The sequence below is a fragment of the Pseudophryne corroboree genome, chromosome 3 (genome assembly GCF_028390025.1).
Source record: "Pseudophryne corroboree isolate aPseCor3 chromosome 3, aPseCor3.hap2, whole genome shotgun sequence".
Classification (NCBI taxonomy): domain Eukaryota; kingdom Metazoa; phylum Chordata; class Amphibia; order Anura; family Myobatrachidae; genus Pseudophryne; species Pseudophryne corroboree.
In genome coordinates, this window is record NC_086446.1 from 60,934,494 (window position 1) to 60,958,008 (window position 23,515).

Sequence of the window (23,515 nt, forward strand, 5' to 3'; positions counted from 1 at the left end):
CTCCCGCAACTGGGGGTGCGAGGAAAAGGCTCAGAATTCCGAGCCCACCCGCTGGCGGTGATGCAGGGCAGTCTGGAGCGACTGCTGATGCTGACATCTGGTCCGGACTGAAGGACCTGACAACGATTACGGACATGTCGTCTACTGTCACTGCATATGATTCTCTCAACATTGAAAGAACGGTGGAGGATTAGAGAGAGATTAATTGCTTCTTTTTTGGTGGGGGTCCAAACCAACCCGTCATATCAGTCACAGTCGTGTGGCAGACCCTGTCACTGAAATGATGGGTTGGTTAAAGTGTGCATGTCCTGTTTATACAACATAAGGGTGGGTGGGAGGGCCCAAGGACAATTCCATCTTGCACCTCTTTTTTCTTTAATTTTTCTTTGCGTCATGTGCTGTTTGGGGAGTATTTTTTGGAAGGGCCATCCTGCGTGACACTGCAGTGCCACTCCTAGATGGGCCCGGTGTTTGTGTCGGCCACTAGGGTCGCTTAGCTTACTCACACAGCTACCTCATTGCGCCTCTTTTTTTCTTTGCGTCATGTGCTGTTTGGGGAGTCTTTTTTGAAGGGCCATCCTGCGTGACACTGCAGTGCCACTCCTAGATGGGCCCGGTGTTTGTGTCGGCCACTAGGGTCGCTTAGCTTACTCACACAGCTACCTCATTGCGCCTCTTTTTTTCTTTGCGTCATGTGCTGTTTGGGGAGTCTTTTTTGAAGGGCCATCCTGCGTGACACTGCAGTGCCACTCCTAGATGGGCCAGGTGTTTGTGTCGGCCACTAGGGTCGCGGCAATGCCCCCTGTCCTTCTCTGTTGGGGAATAGACGCTGTGAGCATGCGCACAGCATCTATTCACTGCTGTTCTGCTCAGAGCAGCGAGTAACAGGGGAGATCTCCTAACTGACCCCCCCCCACCCCCCTTCCCCCACCGTAGGACACTGCAACCCGCAGGTGGGACAGACCATGAAAACGGGACTGTCCTGCCAAAATCTGGATAGTTGGGAGGTATGGTTTAATGCTAACCCCGCAGCTTAACTTTAACCCTCCTAACCCGTATTCTGACAATGTCATCACTTTGCCTGTTGTCATTTTAAAAATGTTGACACCGTAACTGTCGACATTATGAAAGTCAACCCTGTTATTGTTGACCTCTTGACTACAGTTCCTTTCACTGTGGGGCTAATTCAGACCTGATCGCTGCTGTGCGTGTTCGCACAGCAGCGATCAGGTCTGAACTGCGCATGCGCTGGCGCTGCAGTGCACCAGCGCATGTCAAACAGCCGACGGCTATCTTAACCCTGCGATCACCTCTGCTTGATTGACAGGCAGAGGCGGTTCTTGGGCAGGAGGGGGCGGGCTGGCGGCGTTTGCCCGCCATTTAGGGGGTGCAGTCTGGGCAACGCAGGCGTGCTCGGACCGTTAGGAGGGGCGGGCCGCGTCAGCTTCGTGACGTCACATGCAGCCGCTGCGACCCGAGCAGCACTGGTGGGGAGCTGCTCTACCAGTACAAAAGCATTACCGCTGTGCGATGCTTTTGTATTGTGCGATGGGGCAGGTCCTGACATACTGGGCGGACTAGCCCTGTGCTGGGCGTCCACCCGCATGTCTGTGTGAATGATCGTAGATGTGCTAAATTTTGCAAATCTACGATCAGGTCTGACTCACCCCCCTGTGTCTGTATAAAGGCCCTCATTCCGAGTCGTTCGCTCGCAAGGCGAATTTAGCGGAGTTGCTCATGCTAAGCCGCCGCCTACTGGGAGTGAATCTTAGCTTCTTAAAATTGCGAACGATGTATGCGCAATATTGCGATTACAAACTACTTAGCAGTTTCAGAGTAGCTTCAGACTTACTCTGCATCTGCGATCAGTTCAGTGCTTGTCGTTCCTGGTTTGACGTCATAAGCACACCCAGCGTTCGCCCAGACACTCCCACCGTTTCTCCGGCCACTCCTGCGTTTTTTCCGGAAACGGTAGCGTTTTTATCCACACGCCCCTAAAACGCCGTGTTTCCGCCCAGTAACACCCATTTCCTGTCAATCACACTACGATCGCTGGTGCGAAGAAAAAGCCGTGAGTAAAAATACTATCTTCATTGTAAAATTACTTGGCGCAGTCGCAGTGCGAATATTGCGCATGCGTACTAAGCGGAATTTCACTGCGATGCGATGAAAATTACCGAGCGAACGACTCGGAATGAGGGCCAAAGACTGTTCTCTTACAACATAGTATAACAAATACTGTTCAGCTTAAATTGTAATGACATATGCATTATGCAGTCTCCATGTCACAGTACACAAATGGCAGTATAAAGGAGAGTATGGGTGAGGAGGAATCCATTGTGTGACCCTGCACTGAGAGCCTTGTTATGCAGACGCTGCTATATCAACAGACCTTAGTGCTGTAAACAAGGAAATACCTGTGAAATTCATCCTCTGAGGCTGCTCAGGACTCGTATTGGCTTTCTACTGTATTCATCTTTAACTACAGGGTTGTGTCGTTTTAGCTTTTATTCTTTCTTTTCTGTATATTTTTCTTATTGAGTTTATGCCTGACCTATATCTCATGTATCTGCAATCAACGGAGTCAGTACAAAGCCGATTGTGTCTCATGTCTGTAACTCCTCAGGTAAGACGCAGCAGACGTAAATGATTTCTGAACTATCTTCAACATCAGGTTTAGGCAAGCTGTACTGTAGCTCTCCAGCTGCTGTGGGACTACACATCCCAGCATGCCCTGCCACATTTATTTCTGGTAAGGCATGCTAAAACTGTGGCATGGCATGCTGGGATGTGTAGTACCACAACACCTGGAGTGCCGCAGGTTGACTACCCCTGTTCTAAATAGCGATCCTGTAATTTAAGCATTATAGAAAGGTTACTGGTAATTCATTCTAACTGCTGATTGGCTGGTGTGTATAAAGTGACCTCTGCAGTATCTCAGTAATTATAAAGCCTATGGAAAGTATCCCATATTTATGTGTAATAATCTGCATTTTATTTCCTACTAGGACATGTAACATCTCATTTCTGTGCTGCGTGATGGCCACTATCTCCAAATGTGAGTGTCAGCTTTTGTAATCATTTGTATTATTAAACTACAAAAAGATGTGGAAAATGTGGAAACTTCGGTTGTATTGAATACATAAAACACTGGCTGGGCCGTAAAATCAATACACGCTTGTAAAATAATCTAACAATTAAATGTATATAATTCACATAGATATAGAATATATTGGTAACATATACAATATATGTGTATTCTATACCAATATAGGGGGGTATTCAATTAGTGGTGGATTTTCCAACAAGTAAAAAAAACCTGTACTTTTAGACTTTTTTAGCGTGAATTTGGATTTGCCCTATTCAATTCCAGAGCACCAGGTACCCCACACCCTTTCCAAGCTGCAGCTGCTGCAGCTCTTCACCTCAGCCCATCACACGCTACTATTTGCGTAGTATTCAGAGCCACATGAATCTGAGGTTATTATGCAAAATGTATATTTTTGTTCATTTAAGTAATCTGCCCTATGCAATATACACTGTATTGTGGATCTTATGCTTTCACCTTAGCCATATTTTCTACATTTGTAATCTCCTCTACGGGAGATGCCTGGAGAGGAGAAGCAGGTGGGTGGTGATGGGGGTGGGGCTGAACTAATTGTGTCATTAAGCCACACCCACTTGTGGGGGGGGAATTATTCTATTGACCCATATATGCATAGGGGCAGATCTAAGATGATGCGATTAGCATATAATCACGTCATTAGGCCCCACCCCCTCCGCCATGTCCACGGTTTCTCTGTATTTATCTCCCCATTCTGCCCACTTCACTAGGAAATGGGTGGAATGCGGGAGGGGTGGCCGCTCTTCCAGGGCTGCGGGGGACTACCCAAGTGTCGCCCGCAGAATCTTGGGAGTGTAGGAAAGTCTGACCTTAGAAAGAAAATCTGGGGGGTAATTCAGATCTGATTGCTGGGCTGCGTTTTTTGCAGCCCTGCGATCAGATAGTTTCCGTCTACAGGGAATTTTGTAGCAGAGCTGCACAAAAATCAGTTTGTGCAGTCTCTGCGCAGCCCAGGAATTATCCCCTTACTTGCTGCTTTAACAGAAAATAATTGAAACAATTACAGATGTTATCTAAAGTGGTAACTCAGTGTCTAATTTAGTTACAACACATACTTGTATGAATCCTACAATAAATAAAATACTTATAGAGCCCCGGTGTCTACTCAAATAGATATAGTAGAAATATCATTAACACCTAGATGACACAATGCAAGCCAGGATTTCTACTCTCCTCTCAGAGTATTAGTACTTCTCACCACAGGGTAATGCGCCCTACACACTGGGCGACAGTGACAGGCGATATGAACGATATCGCTCAAAAATAAATGATATATCGTTCATATCATTTAGTGTGCAGACACCAACGATGAATGATGTGTGTCCCGGCGGTCGTTCATCGTTGGTTTCCCATTGTTTTTCAATACAAAACAATTTGGATGGTACATCGCCCTAAATCTCTGATACGCTGATTTAACATGTGCTTAATGTATGCCTCAGCTCCACCATTCTGCTTTTCTATGGGTAGACAGGTGCATCCAAAAAGATTAAGAAAAACAACCCCAATGTTATTAATAAACTATACACAAATAGTTGTTTTGTCAAACCTTTAGCAGCTGTTTACAATTATCCTCTGTGTGGTTTATAAATAACTGTAGAACAAAATAAAATACAGTAAACAGCACTTAGAGGTGGAATGAATCAAGTGGCTCAAAGGATACAATAAAATATGTATTATAGGTAAACATCAAATAGAAAAGCAGCATTGTTGCAAAAGTCTCAAAGATAAACATATAACATAGCAACAAGCCAATATGTACTATTGAAACTGCTAAAGAAGGAAGTCACATGGGGAATCAATTGAGGAAGGGATTTTTTTTTTAAATGGTGATTTCCCATACCTATTCAATTAGAGGACAGAAAATGAGAAATCACCACGTCTTTTTTTACGCATCTTCAGATCATGTCTGATTTTTCCTAAAATTGTTATTTTTTGAAAAAATCATCGGGACTTTCTCTGGAACCCTGCAGAGGACTATTTAAACAATTCCAATTTCCAATGAGCTTAATTAGTCTGTAATTACTCACCTTCCGAAGCAGTGTCTTCTCCAGCTTCAGGATCTGGACTTTTGCAGCATCGGTGAGTATGTGTTCAAAGGTGTGTCCGACCTCCCTAAATGAGTGTCCCACCCCCCCAATCCCCCCTACCCAGAGGCAGCATCTGGGAGAACTACAGTACATCTCCCAGCAGCCCTTAAACCTCCCAGCAGTCCACGAGCCCAGTGGGAAGATGGAGGGGAGACCATCGGTAGCCGCTGAGACCACCAGAGATCACCATAGGGGCAAGTATCATTTTTTTCACATGCCATTTAAACAAAAAAAATTAGATACCAAGGGTATCAGTAGCACGCATACCAACGGTAATCCAAAAGCAGGCGTGAGGTCTGCATAGTTTTTCTGTGATAAATTGCATATTTTAAGGCTACATAATGAATCGATGCATGAGAAGCTGCTGCCCAGAAACATATAATATATATATGTTCACTGCAATCACTGCGAACGACATCTCAAAGGCACCTTGACACGTGCAGTGCAATCGCAGTGCATGTGCAGTCTACCTATAAACGCTCAGTTGTGTTATCATTGTGGGCACACATGAATTAGGCCCTCAGTCTGTAATAATCAGTATGTTTGCAGTTAGTGTTCCGACAGTACAAAAAAGTAGATACTTCTCCGCTAACAGGTAAGACAGTATTGCACCAGGCACGTTATTGGAGCAGACCTTCTGTCTTGGATATTATTTTTGGTAGATTGACATTAATTACAATCTGCAAACTACAATCTTTGTAGCAATTCCTAGATCAATGGGGTGATATTCATGCAATGTTTGTTGTAAAATAATTTATTACTAGCCCGGCAATGGGGTATTGGGAGAGGGTCCAATCATTCAGTACAGATGTCTGCACCATTATTTATGAATTAGTGAATAGACTGCAGCTGTTAATGGTGGCAGTGTTTTTCCTTATTCAAGTGTTTTTTTTATTTTATAACTGTTTTTATATGTAAAGTATTATTAGAGTTACACAGGAGTTAAATAGGAGGAAATCAGTGGGATAACAATCAACTAGAAATCTCTGTTGCTGTCAAAATACATAGAAGAAACTGTGCTTTGATCTCTCTCCAAATCAAAAACCTGCTTCCACCATGTCCTGGACACTAATTGCTGGGCACTCTGCTTGGACATTGCAAGGAGCTAACACTTGCTTGCTACATCTATGATTATTTTAAGTCTTTGCCCTATGGTTCCCGCAATCCACCCTGGACACTCTCCACTGCTGGACATCTCTGGCCTGGCCGTGAGCATATCTCCATATACCTTAACCCTCAACTAATACCCTAATTCTTAATCTTAACCCCTGACATTAATACCCTAACATGAATACCCTGACACTAATACCCTAACCCTCACCCTTATTCCTAACCACTAACACTAATACCTTTACCCTCACCCTTAATCCTAACTCCTAACACTAATACCATCATCTCTAATAATAATAATAATAATAATAATACCACCCCAATCCTCACCCTTAATCCTGACCCTAATCCTGACCCTAATCCCCTAACAATAATACCATAACCAAACCCCTAACCCTACTCCTACACTAACCCCTAACCCTAATAACCTAGCACAGAGCTTCTTAAATTCTGCCCTCAAGGCATCCCAACAGCCCAGATATCAGGTTGATCCGTGCTTGGCCACAGGTGATTTAATTAGCACTAGCACTTCAGGTATTTTGATATATCCATCTGTGTTGAGTCCATGAATATACCGAAATCCTGGACCATTGGGGTGCCTAGAGGACCGCGTTTGAGAACCTCTGACCTAGCCCTAAAAGATCAGACTAAATGGACCAAATGGTTCTTATCAAATTCTATGTTTCTAACTGTTAAAATAATAAAATAGCTAGAATTAAACTTGTGTAACAATGCTCCTCTAAAAGTGACCAAGCATAAATGTCCAATATTGTTCCAGGTCAAAGGTTCTCAAACTCGGTTCTCAGGACCCCACACAGAACATGTTTTTAAGGTCTCCTTAAAGAATCACTAGTGATATAATTGGGTCCACCAGTGGATCTTTTTAAAAAGTGATATACCTGTGTACCTGCTAGGTGACCTGGAAAATGTGAACTGTTTGGGGTCCCGAGGTCCGAGTTTGAGAAACAGCTGAGTGGGAACCTTATGAAATGTGGAAAAAGAGGGTGGGGTAGAGAAGAAAGTTCACTTGAGGAAAGAGAGCTTTAGTCTCAGGATATGCCCCCAGTAATGGGTTCGGCATTGGTTCCATAATTAGTATCCACTGTCTGTATAGGTGAGCAGCACTGTGACAATTGTATATATAAGTAACAGACCCACTGCTCCTTTGAGTTTAGGGTGTAATAGTGCAGAGTCCAGTGCCATAAGGCCAATGATTGACGCCAGGAGTGGCAGACAGATGACTGCCACCGGGAATGGGGTATACACAGGTAGGCCATACAGTGCCAGGGAATAATAATAATAATAATAAAAAAAACATTTTTTATTTATATAGTGCTCTTTCTCCAATAGTACTCAAGGTGCTTAACAGATAACATGAAACAAAATACAGTAACGAAAGATAATACAGTACAGGAACAAAAAAAACAAACAGAAAAAGCTTTTTATGAAATATAGATATCATGGAGATAGAACATTGGATATGGCTGCCATTTTGTGTCATCAATTGCAGGATTATTCATCCTACCCATGCCGGGTCCAAGTGAGGCAGCCATTTTAGGTGCACTATGTATGATATACTGTACAGAGTACTGGAACTGATGACACACAATGGGAAAGATAAGATACTTGTCGCAATCCATGTGCATACATTATGAACATTCATTTTTCATTGTACACAGAGTACCAGGAGAGGCAGCCATGTTGAGCGCATCAAATTGGTTTCACTGTGCGAATAAGCATTGCATGTAGAATAGTATGGCAAGAATTGATGGTCCTTGATTAAATAGGATAGCTAATGATAAACACTGTAAGTTGCAAATGGAATACCGAACAATGACATAACATAATGATGTAGTAATATAACCAGCAAGCAGGTGATTACATCCAGAATTGACAGACTTATAATTGCCTCCAGGAGCAGGATATGTATTAAAGGTCTGTGCAAATTGTGACAAGTGGTCACTATAGGTCATCAGAAGCTTTTGGTCACAGAGAAGCAGGAGGTGTTGATGAATACAGGAAGCCCTAATGCATTGCATCACTACCTTGTCACTGTTTCAAAATATGAAGACAGGTGTAACATGGAGAAATGTATTCGCCTGTATGCAATGTGCACCATTCAACTACGCAAGATGTATTTACATCCAACTTTATATGAGACCCATAATTTACATCACTTTAAAATCAGAAATATACAGATCTAGCCACGCCTCTCATCGCAGCAAAGCAGTTGCGCCATGTGTGCCCAAACAAATGGCGGCACATATTTGTATGTACATGCATGACCAAAGGAAATACATGAGCTAGGCACCAGGTGCAAATAGCCGCAGGTGCAATGAGTGTGGTTACATCTATAATTCTTTATAAATGTACAATCAGCTGTAAATTCTGTAGCTTTCATGATTGCCTCAAGCTGATCTCCACGTCAAGATGAAGCCCCTCTAGACAAGAGAATCTCCCAGATATTCTTGGAGAGTTGGCAGGTATGATACAGAAGAAGACAAGCAGTGTACTCAACATGAGTAGTGGGGAGAGGTCATGTTGATGTCAATTGATTAAATTCATAATCAGATGGTGAAGATTATCTCTGTTCTCCCCAGGGGCTCGGGGTGAGAGGAACAGGACACCTGGAGACATTCTGTATGAGGCTCTGGCAGATCTGACACGTGATGACTTCAAACGGTTTAAGGACAAGTTGTCTGATTTCTCCTATGGAGGGCGAGGCCCCATCCCACGTGGGCGCCTGGAAACTGCTGATTATGTTACCACAAAAAACCTTCTCGTTGATGTGTATGGAGAGGAATCGGTGCTGGATGTGACCAAGCAGGTCCTCCGACTGATTAGTCTTATGGGACCAGCAGAGGATCTCCAGCGTACTGTGACACAACATGGTGAGTTCTATCATTCTACATGTAGCTTGTCAGTAATTGTTTTCAAAAAAAGTGATCCATATAATCGATGGTGGTGGTGACAATGGTGAGGACAATCAGGGTCTGATCTTGTGTACAGTACAGCACATTTCTGTCCATGTACAGATCTCACAGTCGTAAGCCCAGTACACACTAGGCGATCGGCGGCGGGGACCAGGCGGGAAGCCGTCATCGGCAAGTGCATACACACTTGCTAATACCGGCGGGGAAGGGAGTGACGGCGGGGGGGCGGTGTCATTAACGAGGACATCCCTCATCTGTACATGTTCAGACGAGGGAGGGGGTCATTAACTATGCGCGGGAGAGTGCATGTTTAATGATATGGAGTGTACACACTGGACAAGATTGTGAAAGATCTCGCTCAGATCGGCTCTTCTGAGCGAGATCTTTCACTTTCTTGTCTAGTGTGTATGAGGTTTTAAAATTAGAGCTGAAGCTTTACACCCTGCATATATATCATAGCACAATTACAGGTGCTTCATAATTACAGTATACAGATGTGTCCCCTTACATTGTTGCTTGCAGCGCACTGCAGAATGCCAATGCTGACACAATACACCACGCTGAGGCACCGTTAGCACCATGCAATCCTATGGTATTGTGTGTGCGAACGCCACACACACTCCAGACGGTGGGCCCCTTTTTCACTGCATACATGCTACAGCATCCTGCAGCACAAACAAATATGTGAAAGTACATATCGGTATCTCCACTTGAATGACTGAGCATAATTGGGCGGCAAGTGGGCAGGCACACGTAGAATAAGTGCTCTGTGTGTGTTGATGCAATTGTGGGCTACTCAGAGGCGTTGTATCCAGACATCTGACACACATCATATGGATTCTCTTGGACAAAGGAAAGGGGCATTGGTAAATGTGTGCTGACGATGGCGACGGCTGCTCTAACCAGTGAATGGATGATGCTAGTACAGTTATATAAATGTGGCCAGATCTAAATACAGGAAGAGGTATGCATTTTTTTTTTCTAAACTTGGAAAGAGGCTACAAATGCACCAACTTTACATGAAGCTCTGAGTCAGGCTCTCAGTGTTTATGATAGTTGGGGAGACTACTGGGATACTGACAAACTGGTCAGTATTTAGTCAGTACCTGCAGCCTCCCAGTACATCTTCTCCATTGTCACTTCACAGTTCTTACTAAACAAGAAAACATCACACACAGAACAGTCACTGTGCACTTCCTCTTATACTGACTGCAGGAGGACACATCACACACAGGACAATCACTGTGCACTTCCTCTTATACTGACTGCAGGAGGACACATCACACACAGGACAGTCACTGTGCACTTCCTCTTATACTGCCTGGAGGAGGACACATCACACACAGGACAGTCACTGTGCACTTCCTCTTATACTGACTGCAGGAGGACACATCACACACAGGACAGTCACTGTGCACTTCCTCTTATACTGACTGCAGGAGGACACATCACACACAGGACAGTCACTGTGCGCTTCCTCTTATACTGACTGCAGGAGGACACGTCACACACAGGACAGTCACTGTGCGCTTCCTCTTATACTGACTGCAGGAGGACACATCACACACAGGACAGTCACTGTGCACTTCCTCTTATACTGACTGCAGGAGGACACATCACACACAGGACAGTCACTGTGCACTTCCTGTTATACTGACTGCAGGAGGACACATCACACACAGGACAGTCACTGTGCACTTCCTCTTATACTGACTGCAGGAGGACACATTACACACAGGACAGTCACTGTGCACTTCCTGTTATACTGACTGCAGGAGGACATATCACACACAGGACAGTCACTGTGCACTTCCTCTTATACTGATTACAGGAGGACACATCACACACAGGACAATCACTGTGCGCTTCTTCTTATACTGACTGCAGGAGGACACATCACACACAGGACAGTCACTGTGCGCTTCCTCTTATACTGACTGCAGGAGGACACATCACACACAGGACAGTCACTGTGCACTTCCTCTTATACTGACTGCAGGAGGACACATCACACACACAGGACAGTCACTGTGCACTTCCTCTTATACTGACTGCAGGAGGACACATCACACACAGTACAGTCACTGTGCACTTCCTCTTATACTGACTGCAGGAGGACACATCACACACAGTACAGTCACTGTGCACTTCCTCTTATACTGACTGCAGGAGGACACATCACACACAGGACAGTCACTGTGCACTTCCTCTTATACTGACTGCAGGAGGACACATCACACACAGAACTGTCACTGTGCACTTCCTCTTATACTGACTGCAGGAGGACACATCCCACACAGGACAGTCACTGTGCACTTCCTCTTATACTGACTAGAGGAGGACACATTACACACACAGGACAGTCACTGTGTACTTCCTCTTATACTGATTGCAGAGGACACATCACTCACAGGACTGTCACTGTGCGCTTCCTCTTATACTGACTGCAGGAGGAAACATCACACACAGGACAGTCACTGTGCACTTCCTCTTATACTGACTGCAGGAGGACACATCACACACAGGACAGTCACTGAGCACTTCCTCTTATACTGACTGCAGGAGGACACATCACACACAGGACAGTCACTGGGCACTTCCTCTTATACTGACTGCAGGAGGACACATCACACACAGGACAGTCACTGTGCACTTCTTATACTGACTGCAGGAGGACACATCACACACAGGACAGTCACTGTGCACTTCCTCTTATACTGACTGCAGGAGGACACATCACACACAGGACAGTCACTGTGCAATTCTTCTTATACTGACTGCAGGAGGACACATCACACACAGGACAGTCACTGTGCACTTCCTCTTATACTGACTGCAGGAGAAAACATCACACACAGGACAGTGACTGTACACTTCCTCTTATACTGACTGCAGGAGGACACATCACACACAGGACAGTCACTGTGCACTTCCTCTTATACTGACTGCAGGAGGACACATCACACACAGGACAGTCACTGTGCACTTCCTCTTATACTGACTGCAGGAGGACACATCACACACAGGACAGTCACTGTGCACTTCCTCTTATACTGACTGCAGGAGGACACATCACACACAGGACAGTCACTGTGCACTTCTTCTTATACTGACTGCAGGAGGACACATCACACACAGGATAGTCACTGTGCACTTCCTCTTATACTGACTGCAGGAGGACACATCACACACAGGACAGTGACTGTACACTTCCTCTTATACTGACTGCAGGAGGACACATCACACACAGGACAGTCACTGTGCACTTCCTCTAATACTGACTGCAGGAGGACACATCACACACAGGACAGTCACTGTGCACTTCCTCTTATACTGACTGCAGGAGGACACATCACACACAGGACAGTCACTGTGCGCTTCTGTGGCACTATCCTGTATTGTTCCCACTACAGTACAGGCCCATGCCTAGCAACGCAGCACTGCATAGGTTAACTATCCCCTAACTTTTAGTGATGTCAGCAGGAGCTGACATGGGGGGCACTAGGACCCAGGGGAGTCAAGTCTAGAACCAGAGGAGCCTAACTGTCACAGTCAGAGAGCTGGGAGAAAAGTACCCTGCGATTGGCTGACCCCATGACCTTTACAGAGCGGGAAGCTGAGGAGAGGGGGTTACTGCTCTGAGGAGAGTGTGTGAGGCTGCAGTGTGGAGAGTTGTCGTCCAGAGAGCACAAAAAGGGGTGACCAGCGGCGAAAGGAGAGCGGTCGCAAGTGGAGTCGTCTGCGCCCGACAACTGAGTGAGACGTTAGGGAAGGAAGCGTCACAGCTGCTGAGAGAGAAGTGCTGACAGGAATCATATCAGCGTGCGAGCTGCAAGTGAAGCAGCATGGAGTCTCTGTCATCACAGCTGGGAAGCACTGACAGGCTGCCTGACAGTGAGAGGATGGAGTGCAGCTGCGGGGAACAGTGAGTAACCTTGCCCCTTCACATTGTGTCTGTAACAGTGCCTCAGCACAGCCAGCCATACCCCAGTGACAGTCAGAACCCCTTTGTGTGTCATTTTCCAGTCAGCCCTGTTTGCGTCTGTCAGCACAGACTAAGACCCCTGTCACCCATCACCTGAGGCTGCCAGGGTCAGACAGACAGTTAGAGGTGTTGTCAGTCAGTGAGGCCATTTCAGCAGCAGCTCAACTTGACAGCCAGCCAACCCTTGCCAACTCAGCCAGGTGCTTCTCTCATGCAGCAATATTCCCATTTGTTACTACAGACAGAGAGGGGAAGAGCCTGAGATATATGACACCTGTCAGCCAACCAGTACTGCAGCAGCACAGCCGTGTCCGACAGGCAGAGCCCAGGGGGAGAATTTGATGCTTTTAATCTACGCAAGGTCACCCGGGGACAGCGACAGTGTTGTGTTCAAGGAATGAGAAAAAAAGGTTACTGCCTATTAGGAGTTACCTTAAAGAAGGTGATATTAGTTAGCACTAGTACCAACAGAACCAGCCTGTGCGAACAGTATTGATTCCCCCTTACCCTAGATAGTGAGTGGCTATCTGACAGAATTGCATCCAGTTATTTTAGTCCGTATTTACCTCAGGATTTATACTGAAAGCCTTCCTATAAGATATCTGAGATAATATACAAAACTTAGTTACTAGTCACTGCCGGATTGTACTCCTACACCCTCTAGTGGACACTTGAGATACTGTAAGGAACACTACGGTTAATAGTAATTCTACAGCCACCGTGTGGACACTTGGGACACTAATTTGGACACCGTTCCTGGTTACTTGCTGCCAGTCAATTGGTAGACATTTAAGGTTATGGTTAATAGTGACGTAATAGTATACGATAAATAAATTGTGAGAAATTCATTTACGAGTATATTGAAGAAATACTTGCAATTGTGAGTTCTCCTAAAAGCCGTGAATTTGTTATATGTAACTAAAATGTTTAATGCTTGACTATATTACCTGTGATACCATATGATCTCGAACTGCTGATCTGCATATTGATCTGTTCCTATATATAGTGACATTGCTTAATTTCAATTCTACCCTACTAAACCGTTTAACACAATAGCAGTGACACCTTATTGGTGATAATAAAATACCAGTCACTGTCCAAAAGTGTGGTGACTTGTTTGTCTGGGGTCTGTTTGGGGGCCTCATCCTTCTGCTGGGTATCCAGAGGTGACAAGAAAGCAAAGTCCAAGAAGACTGGGACCGACATCATCATGGGAAATTAAGGTACGAAACACCGCCACTTCACCACCCGGTGGCCTGTGACAACTTGGCGTCACGAACAGGATCGAACATGGAAGTGCAAGAAGGCAACCCCACCGCAGATGACAACAGGATTAGTATCCTTAATGACAAGATTGCAGAACTTACCCAAACTCTCACTGACGTAAGAAGAGAGTTAAGAGACCTGAGACAGAAATGGGCTGTAACCGGACAGAAGAAGTGGCGTCCAGACCATGGAGTGCGAAATCAACCCCAATGGGATGTTCCCCGAAAGACTGGAAAAGGGGTGACTAACCAATTTGACGGTCAGGGGAGGCCTATTTGTTGGCGATGCAGACAAAGTGGGCATATCAAAAGAAATTGTCAACAACCCCCAGGAAGAGTGAAGAGAGTAGGACCACCCTGTGAAGGACAATCCAGAGATGCAGGTCAAAACACAGTAGTACAGAACCAGGTTAGCGCGTCTGGCACACCATCTGATGAGGCTATTCAACAAGCCAGCGCAAGAAGAATTCCAGGCCAAGTTGTGTGGTTTAGTGTACCACGTGGCTATGGATTTATAAAGCGAACTGATACGAAAAAAAGAGTATACGTGCATTATACTGCCATTCAGAAGGCCAGACTGGAAGAGTGTTTCCGAAGTCTGGGAAGTGGAGAAATGGTTGAGTTTGAATTGGCAAATGGAAAGAAGGGCATCAAAGCCATTAATGTAACTGGTCCTGGTGGTGTCCAGGTGCAAGGCAACAAACATGCCACAGGTCGCAAACAGTACTGGTGCTGTCCGCATTGTAGAGATCCTCCACACAACTGTCAGCAGGATTACCAACACAACAGAAGTGGAGAAGAACAAGGGGAAGCTCAAAGTACTGAGAAAAGACAACAAGAACCTGTCATCCCAGAGAAAAGTCAATCACTGGGACGAACAGATGAAGAAGTTGTGGAAGAACAGAGTGAGAAAATGCAGCAGAGGCTACCAGATGCAGTCAGGCCGCAACTTCCTACACAGCCAGTACATGAGATCAAACCAAGAGTGAAAGGTACCGATTCCAGCATGGCCTACCCCAATCAAGTAGATTCGACTGCTACTGACCAGGAAAAACTTACAGAGGGAGTGACTTGCATGTCCATGGCAGAGGGATTGGCACCCCTTAGACCCAATTGCCCAGATTCTGTAGTTCAAAATTCTGAATCTAATGTTCCAGCAGAATCACCTAGTGTAGCTAAAAAGAGTGAGAGGTATCTTCCAGATTGGTATTACTCAGGCGAGTACGCCACGATAACCTCTGAGGAGGTAAATTTGATGTTCCAGCAGGCTGTGAGGAGGTCAGGGAAGAAGAACAAAGGTGCTCTACGTATTCAGAATAGATATTAGCCTGTGGTATAGAGTCATTTGTTATGTAATGTATGTACTTACCATTTATTCAAATGTTTAACTGTAACACAAAAATTTGAATGTAGACTATTCTATATTGAACTTTGAATATTGCCTGTTGCGTGAGGACACGCAAAATTCTAGTGTGGAGATATGTAATACCCTGCTATATGAGGTATTACGTGTGGCACGCTACAGAGTATGTACATTTGATTATACAAGCAGATATTTCCCAGCAGCCTTGGCAGCAGCTCTGGAGGTCAGGGGCAGGTCACATGACCAGGGACAGTTGGAGGGATGACAGTTGGTCAGGACACAGTCTGAGGTAGCTGTGAGAGTGGAGGGCATTTCTGGCAGTGGAAAATTCCAGTCAGAAAATGGAGGTGCCACTGAGAGCAGCTGTGTGTCAGAGCCACTCAGTAAAAGTCTAAAAAGAGCTACACAGACAGCAGGACTAGGTTAGTAAAAGCCGCATGTCGCACAGCCTGTCATGATTGTGCCTACACCAGTTTAAACCAGTAGGCATGGTCAAGCAATAGAGCGCTGCATAGGAACTCTCTCCCAGGTCCCTGTACTGAACTGGCCATATAGCACTCTCCTATGGACAGCTATAGCTTCATCCCACGTAACAGAGGCAAAGAGTTTTTGAGCTGCATCATACTACTTCAGTATCCCCGATTATTGGAAAATGATAACCCTTCTACGGACAGCTAACACAGTGTTATAAAGCGACAGGATAGTTGCACAGCGGTAGAAAGAGGTATACAAAGTATCAGCTGCAAGGCTTGAGTCAGCAAGAGCGGCTACAGACTAGGTACAAGGACAAGCTAACGGACTCACCGGCACAGAGTAATCTTCCCTCAGAATCAGCACTAACCCGTAGGGTGGACCGCATGCCACTCGGGAACAATTAATTTCTGTACTCGGATTTGCCTGATAAGGTTAGCCGTTAACCAACAGATTAAGTCCCCTGTTGAACCGTGGTGTAACACCTCCACGCTGAGTCTACTACTAACCTCCCCGACTCTCACAGTGACTTGCCACACTTCCTCTTATACTGACTGCAGGAGGACACATCACACACAGGACAGTCACTGTGCGCTTCCTCTTATACTGACTGCAGGAGGACACATCACACACAGGACAGTCACTGTGCACTTCCTCTTATACTGACTGCAGGAGGACACGTCACACACAGGACAGTCACTGTGCACTTCCTCATATACTGACTGCAGGAGGACACATCACACACAGGACAGTCACTGTGCACTTCCTCTTATACTGACTGCAGGAGGACACGTCACACACAGGACAGTCACTGTGCACTTCCTCTTATACTGACTGCAGGAGGACACATCACACACAGGACAATCACTGAGCACTTTCTCTTATACTGACTGCCGGAGGACACTTAACATACAGGACAGTCACTGTGCACTTCCTCTTATACTGACTGCAGGAGGACACATCACACACAGGACAGTCACTGTGCACTTCCTCTTATACTGACTGCAGGAGAACACATCACACACAGGACAGTCACTGTGCACTTCCTCTTATACTGACTGCAGGAGGACACATCACACACAGGACAGTCACTGTGCCCTTCCTCTTATACTGACTGCAGGAGGACACATCACACACAGGACAGTCACTGTGCACTTCCTCTTATACTGACTGCAGGAGGACACATCACACACACAGGACAGTCACTGTGCACTTCCTCTTATACTGACTGCAGGAGGACACATCACACACACAGGACAGTCACTGTGCACTTCCTCTTATACTGACTGCAGGAGGACACATCACACACACAGGACAGTCACTGTGCACTTCCTCTTATACTGACTGCAGGAGGACACATCACACACAGGACAGTCACTGTTCACTTCCTCTTATACTGACTGCAGGAGGACACATCACACACAGGACAGTCACTGTGCACTTCCTCTTATACTGACTGCAGGAGGACACATCACACACAGGACAGTCACTGTGCACTTCCTCTTATACTGACTGGAGGAGGACACATCACACACAGGACAGTCACTGTGCACTTCCTCTTATACTGACTGCAGGAACACACATCACACACAGGACAATCATTGTTCACTTCCTCTTATACTGACTACAGTAGGACACATCACACACACAGGACAGTCACTGTGCACTTCCTCTTATACTGACTGCAGGAGGACACATCACACACACAGGACAGTCACTGTGCACTTCCTCTTATACTGACTGCAGGAGGACACATCACACACACAGGACAGTCACTGTGCACTTCCTCTTATACTGTCTGCAGGAGGACACATCACACACACAGGACAGTCACTGTGCACTTCCTCTTATACTGACTGCAGGAGGACACATCACACGCACAGGACAGTCACTGTGCACTTACTCTTATACTGACTGCAGGAGGACACATCACACACACAGGACAGTCACTGTGCACTTCCTCTTATACTGACTGCAGGAGGACACATCACACACACAGGACAGTCACTGTGCACTTCCTCTTATACTGACTGCAGGAGGAGACATCACACACAGGACAGTCACTGTGCACTTCCTCTTATACTGACTACAGGAGGACACATTACACACAGGACAGTCATTGTGCACTTCCTCTTATACTAACAGCAAGAGGACACATCACACACAGGACAATCACTGTGCACTTCCTCATATACTGACTGCAGGAGGACACATCACACACAGGACAGTCACTGTGCACTTCCTCTTATACTGACTGCAGGAGGACACATCACACACAGGACAGTCACTGTGCACTTCCTCTTATACTGACTGCAGGAGGAAACATCACACACAGGACAGTCACTGTGCACTTCCTCTTATACTGACTGCAGGAGGACACATCATACACAGGACAGTGACTGTGCCCTTTCTCTTATACTGACTGCAGGAGTACACATCACACACAGGACAGTCACTGTGCACTTCCTCTTGTACTGACTGCAGGAGGACACATCACACACAGGACAGTCACTGGGCACTTCCTCTTATACTGACTGCAGGAGGACACATTACACACAGGACAGTCACTGTGCACTTCCTCTTATACTGACTGCAGGAGGACACATCACACACAGGACAGTCACTGTGCACATCCTCTTATACTGACTGCAGGAGGACACAACACACACAGGACAGTCACTGTGCACTTCCTCTTATACTGACTGCAGGAGGACACATCACACACAGGACAGTCACTGTGCACTTCCTCTTATACTGACTGCAGGAGGTCACATCACACACAGGACAGTCACTGTGCACTTCCTCTTATACTGACTGCAGGAGGACACATCACACACAGGACAGTCACTGTGCACTTCCTCTTATACTGACTGCAGGAGGACACATCACACACAGGACAATCTCTGTGCACTTCCTCTTATACTGACTGCAGGAGGACACATCACACACAGGACAGTCACTGTGCACTTCCTCTTATACTGACTGCAGGAGGACACATCACACACAGGACAGTCACTGTGCACTTCCTCTTATACTGACTGCAGGAGGATACATCACACACAGGACAGTCACTGTGCACTTCCTCTTATACTGACTGCAGGAGGACACATCACACACAGGACAGTCACTGTGCACTTCCTCTTATACTGACTGCAGGAGGACACATCACATACAGGACAGTCACTGTGCACTTCCTCTTATACTGACTGCAGGAGGACACATCACACACAGGACAGTCACTGTGCACTTCCTCTTATACTGACTGCAGGAGGTCACATCACACACAGGACAGTCACTGTGCACTTCCTCTTATACTGACTGCAGGTGAGAACAGTCAGGCAGATTTATTAAGCCTGGATAAGTGATAAAGCAGTGATAAGTGCAAGGTGATAACGCACCAGCCAATCTGCTCCAATATGTACATTGACAGTTAGGAACTGATTGGCTGGTGCGTTATCACCTTGCACTTTTCACTGCTTTATCACTTATCCAGGCTTAATACATCTGCCCCTTAGCACATAGGACAATCCTTCAGATCACGCTCCTGAGAAAACGTTGCAATGTTGTCTATAGACTACTATAAATCTACTTCATCTGGAGATGGTGTTAGTGGTCAGGTCGAAAACTCTGAATTGCTTGGTAGATCCAGCAGCACATCAGCTCCCATAGAAATTTGTATTTTGGGAAGTTGGGTATGGGATACTGGCAGTCAGAATACCGACAACGGTAGGGCCAGAAGACATTCCCTGCAGCAGTGGAGCCGGGCCACTCTCACCCGACAGCGGGAGAAGCACTGAGTTCAGCAGTGCGTTGGTAGTGAAAGGGACCATGTACATGTCCCAGGCTGTGACAGTGCTGGCTGGGAGAAGAACTGAGGGGGGAGGACTAATGAAGTGTCGGGGCGGGGAAGCAGAGAGCTTCAGACAGGATATGCTGGAGCAAGAACAGGAATAGTGGGAAAAATGCAATAGCAGAAAGAGGGATAGCAGCAATGAAAACTATATGAGTGAAAGGCATGGTGGAAGAAAAGAAAGAGAAAAACAAAGACAATGGGGTATATTTACTAAAATTCGTATTTTTCCGAATGAGGTTAAAGTTTAAACACGAATGACATCGAAAGTGTAAATTTGCAACTTTTTGAATTTATTACGACTAATTTACTAAGCTGTCGTATTCTGCATTTTCGTATTTACCGATTTCGATGTCATTCGTATTTTTTGGCAGTGTTTTACGGGAGTGAATTGTAAAACACTGCCAACTTTAACACACTGTGAGATCCATGCTGGGCTTCATTGTGCACCTTTCGTAAAAATTAAAACATTGTTAAAATGAAAAATAAAAAAAATGCGTGGGGTCCCCCCTCCTAAGCAAAACCAGCCTCGGGCTCTTTGAGCCAGTCCTGTTTGAAAAAATATGGGGAAAAAAGTGACAGGGGTTCCCCCATATTTAATCAACCAACACCGGGCTCTGCGCCTGGTCCTGGTTCCAAAAATACGGGGGACAAAAAGCGTCGGGGTCCCCTGTATTTTTAAAACCAGCACGGGGCTCCACTAGCCAGGTACATAATGCCACAGCCGGGGGACACTTTTATATTGGTCCCTGCAGCCCTGGCATTACATACCCAACTAGTCACCCCTGGCCGGGGTACCACCCAAGGGCCAGGGGTGAAGCCCGAGGCTGTCCCCGCCATCCAAGGGCAGCGGATGGAGGGCTGATAGCCTTTTTGACAGAATTTGAATATTTCTTTTAGTAGCAGTACTACAAGTCCCAGCAAGCCTCCCCCGCAAGCTGGTACTTGGAGAACCACAAGTACCAGCATGCGGAGGAAAACCGGGCCGCTGGTACCTGTAGTACTGCTACTAAAAAATACCCCAATAAAAACAGGACACACACACCTTGAAAGTAAAAGTTTATTACATACATCCACACCTCCATACATACACGAGGGTCGGTCCTCTTCTCCTTGTAGAATCCATGGGGTACCTGTAGGAAAAATTATACTCACATAATCCAGTGTAGATCGGTCCTCTTCTGTTCTCTTTGTAATCCACGTACATTGCAAAATAAAAAAAATGAACACCCGACCACGCACTGAAAGGGGGCCCCATGTTTTCACATGGGACCACTTTCTCCGACTGCCAGGAACCCCCCTGACTTCTGTCTAAGAGGGTTCCTTCAGCCAATCAGGGAGCGCCACGTCGTGGCACCCTCCTGATTGGCTGTGTGCTCCTGTAGAGTCTGTCAGGCAGCACACGGCAGTGATACAATGTAGCGCCTATGCTCTCCATTGTAACCAATGGTGGGAACTTTGTGGTCAGCGGTTGACCGAAAGTAACCTCACCGCTGACCGCAAAATTCCCACCATTGGTTACAATGGAGCGCATTGTCACTTTTTTCCCCATATTTTTTCAACCAGGACCGGCTCAAAGAGCCCGAGGCTGGTTTTGCTTAGGAGGGGGGACCCTACGCATTTTTTTTCAAAAAAATTAACACTTTTCCACCCCTTCCCACTGATAAACATGCACGGATCTCATGGATCCATGCATGCATATCAGAACACGGTAAAAAAAAGCAGGTCTGTTTTTTTTTAGCACTTTCGATTTGTATTTTTTCACGGCAGTGTTTGGCTATTGCCGGCAGTGTTTGTGAATTACACTTTTTAGTAAATTACCAAGTTCTACCAAATTGCAGGTGTATTTGACCGATTGTGTATTCATTCGTATTTTTTTCTTGGACTTCCAAAAAAATACGAATGCCCTCATCACTGCCGTGATTTGAGTTTAGGAAAAAACAATGGTTCCCTAATGCACACTGAGTGAATAATATTCCTACATAATAGTCAGATAATACGGAGATCTTGGTTGCGTATATCTGCAGATATAGGGTTAAGCCCCCAGGCCGATCGACAAGGCCTCTCCGTCACTGGGGGTCCCTAATATTAGGTATGGGTCCGGGGTGCAGGACCCCATAATGTCGGCACAGGTCGGCTACCCCAGGTCAGCACACAGGTGAGAGTTAATAGGGTTAATAAGAAGCACAGAAGTGCTATGTGAGTGGTGTGATTAAAATAATACAAAAATATATACAAAGTGATAGGGAAACTCATAAGTGTTAATAAAGTGTTAGGGTGTGCCGACCTGAAGCAGCCCAGCGATACCGACACAGGGGCCACCACACCCCACACCCACCCCATAAATAATTCCAAATATGTCTGGGTTGAATTCCCAGTGTAAGGCCACATGGTAATGGCTCCTACAGCATCTGAGAGCCAGCTTACCTGGGGATACCCCTGACTTCCCCTTATGGCAGTCTAGAGTCAGCAATCCCTCCTAATGCTGACCCGTTCATGCCTCTCAATACAATGCAAAAAAATGGTGAACTGCTCAATCAGATAGTGATGTCACTCAGGTGCTAAAAGGGAGGGGTAATTCTGTGAAGGAAAAAACAATGGTTCCCTAATGCACACTGAGTGAATAATATTCCTACATAATAGTCAGATAATACGGAGATCTTGGTTGCGTATATCTGCAGATATAGGGTTAAGCCCCCAGGCCGATCGACAAGGCCTCTCCGTCACTGGGGGTCCCTAATATTAGGTATGGGTCCGGGGTGCAGGACCCCATAATGTCGGCACAGGTCGGCTACCCCAGGTCAGCACACAGGTGAGAGTTAATAGGGTTAATAAGAAGCACAGAAGTGCTATGTGAGTGGTGTGATTAAAATAATACAAAAATATATACAAAGTGATAGGGAAACTCATAAGTGTTAATAAAGTGTTAGGGTGTGCCGACCTGAAGCAGCCCAGCGATACCGACACAGGGGCCACCACACCCCACACCCACCCCATAAATAATTCCAAATATGTCTGGGTTGAATTCCCAGTGTAAGGCCACATGGTAATGGCTCCTACAGCATCTGAGAGCCAGCTTACCTGGGGATACCCCTGACTTCCCCTTATGGCAGTCTAGAGTCAGCAATCCCTCCTAATGCTGACCCGTTCATGCCTCTCAATACAATGCAAAAAAATGGTGAACTGCTCAATCAGATAGTGATGTCACTCAGGTGCTAAAAGGGAGGGGTAATTCTGTGAAGGAAAAAACAATGGTTCCCTAATGCACACTGAGTGAATAATATTCCTACATAATAGTCAGATAATACGGAGATCTTGGTTGCGTAT

At 45.9% G+C, this 23,515-nt stretch overlaps 1 protein-coding gene across 1 annotated transcript in view; it reads left to right on the forward strand.

Moving 5' to 3' along the window:
• The first annotated feature begins 2,441 nt into the window (after positions 1-2,441).
• LOC135054727 (NACHT, LRR and PYD domains-containing protein 3-like) overlaps positions 2,442-23,515 on the forward strand; it is a 268,241-nt gene continuing 247,167 nt past the window's right edge. The window contains exons 1-3 of the mRNA XM_063958023.1: positions 2,442-2,626; positions 3,009-3,058; positions 8,922-9,212. Of these exons, the coding sequence (XP_063814093.1) occupies positions 3,040-3,058; positions 8,922-9,212 (310 nt within the window). The 5' untranslated portion in view covers positions 2,442-2,626; positions 3,009-3,039. The remainder of the gene's footprint in view (positions 2,627-3,008; positions 3,059-8,921; positions 9,213-23,515) is intronic.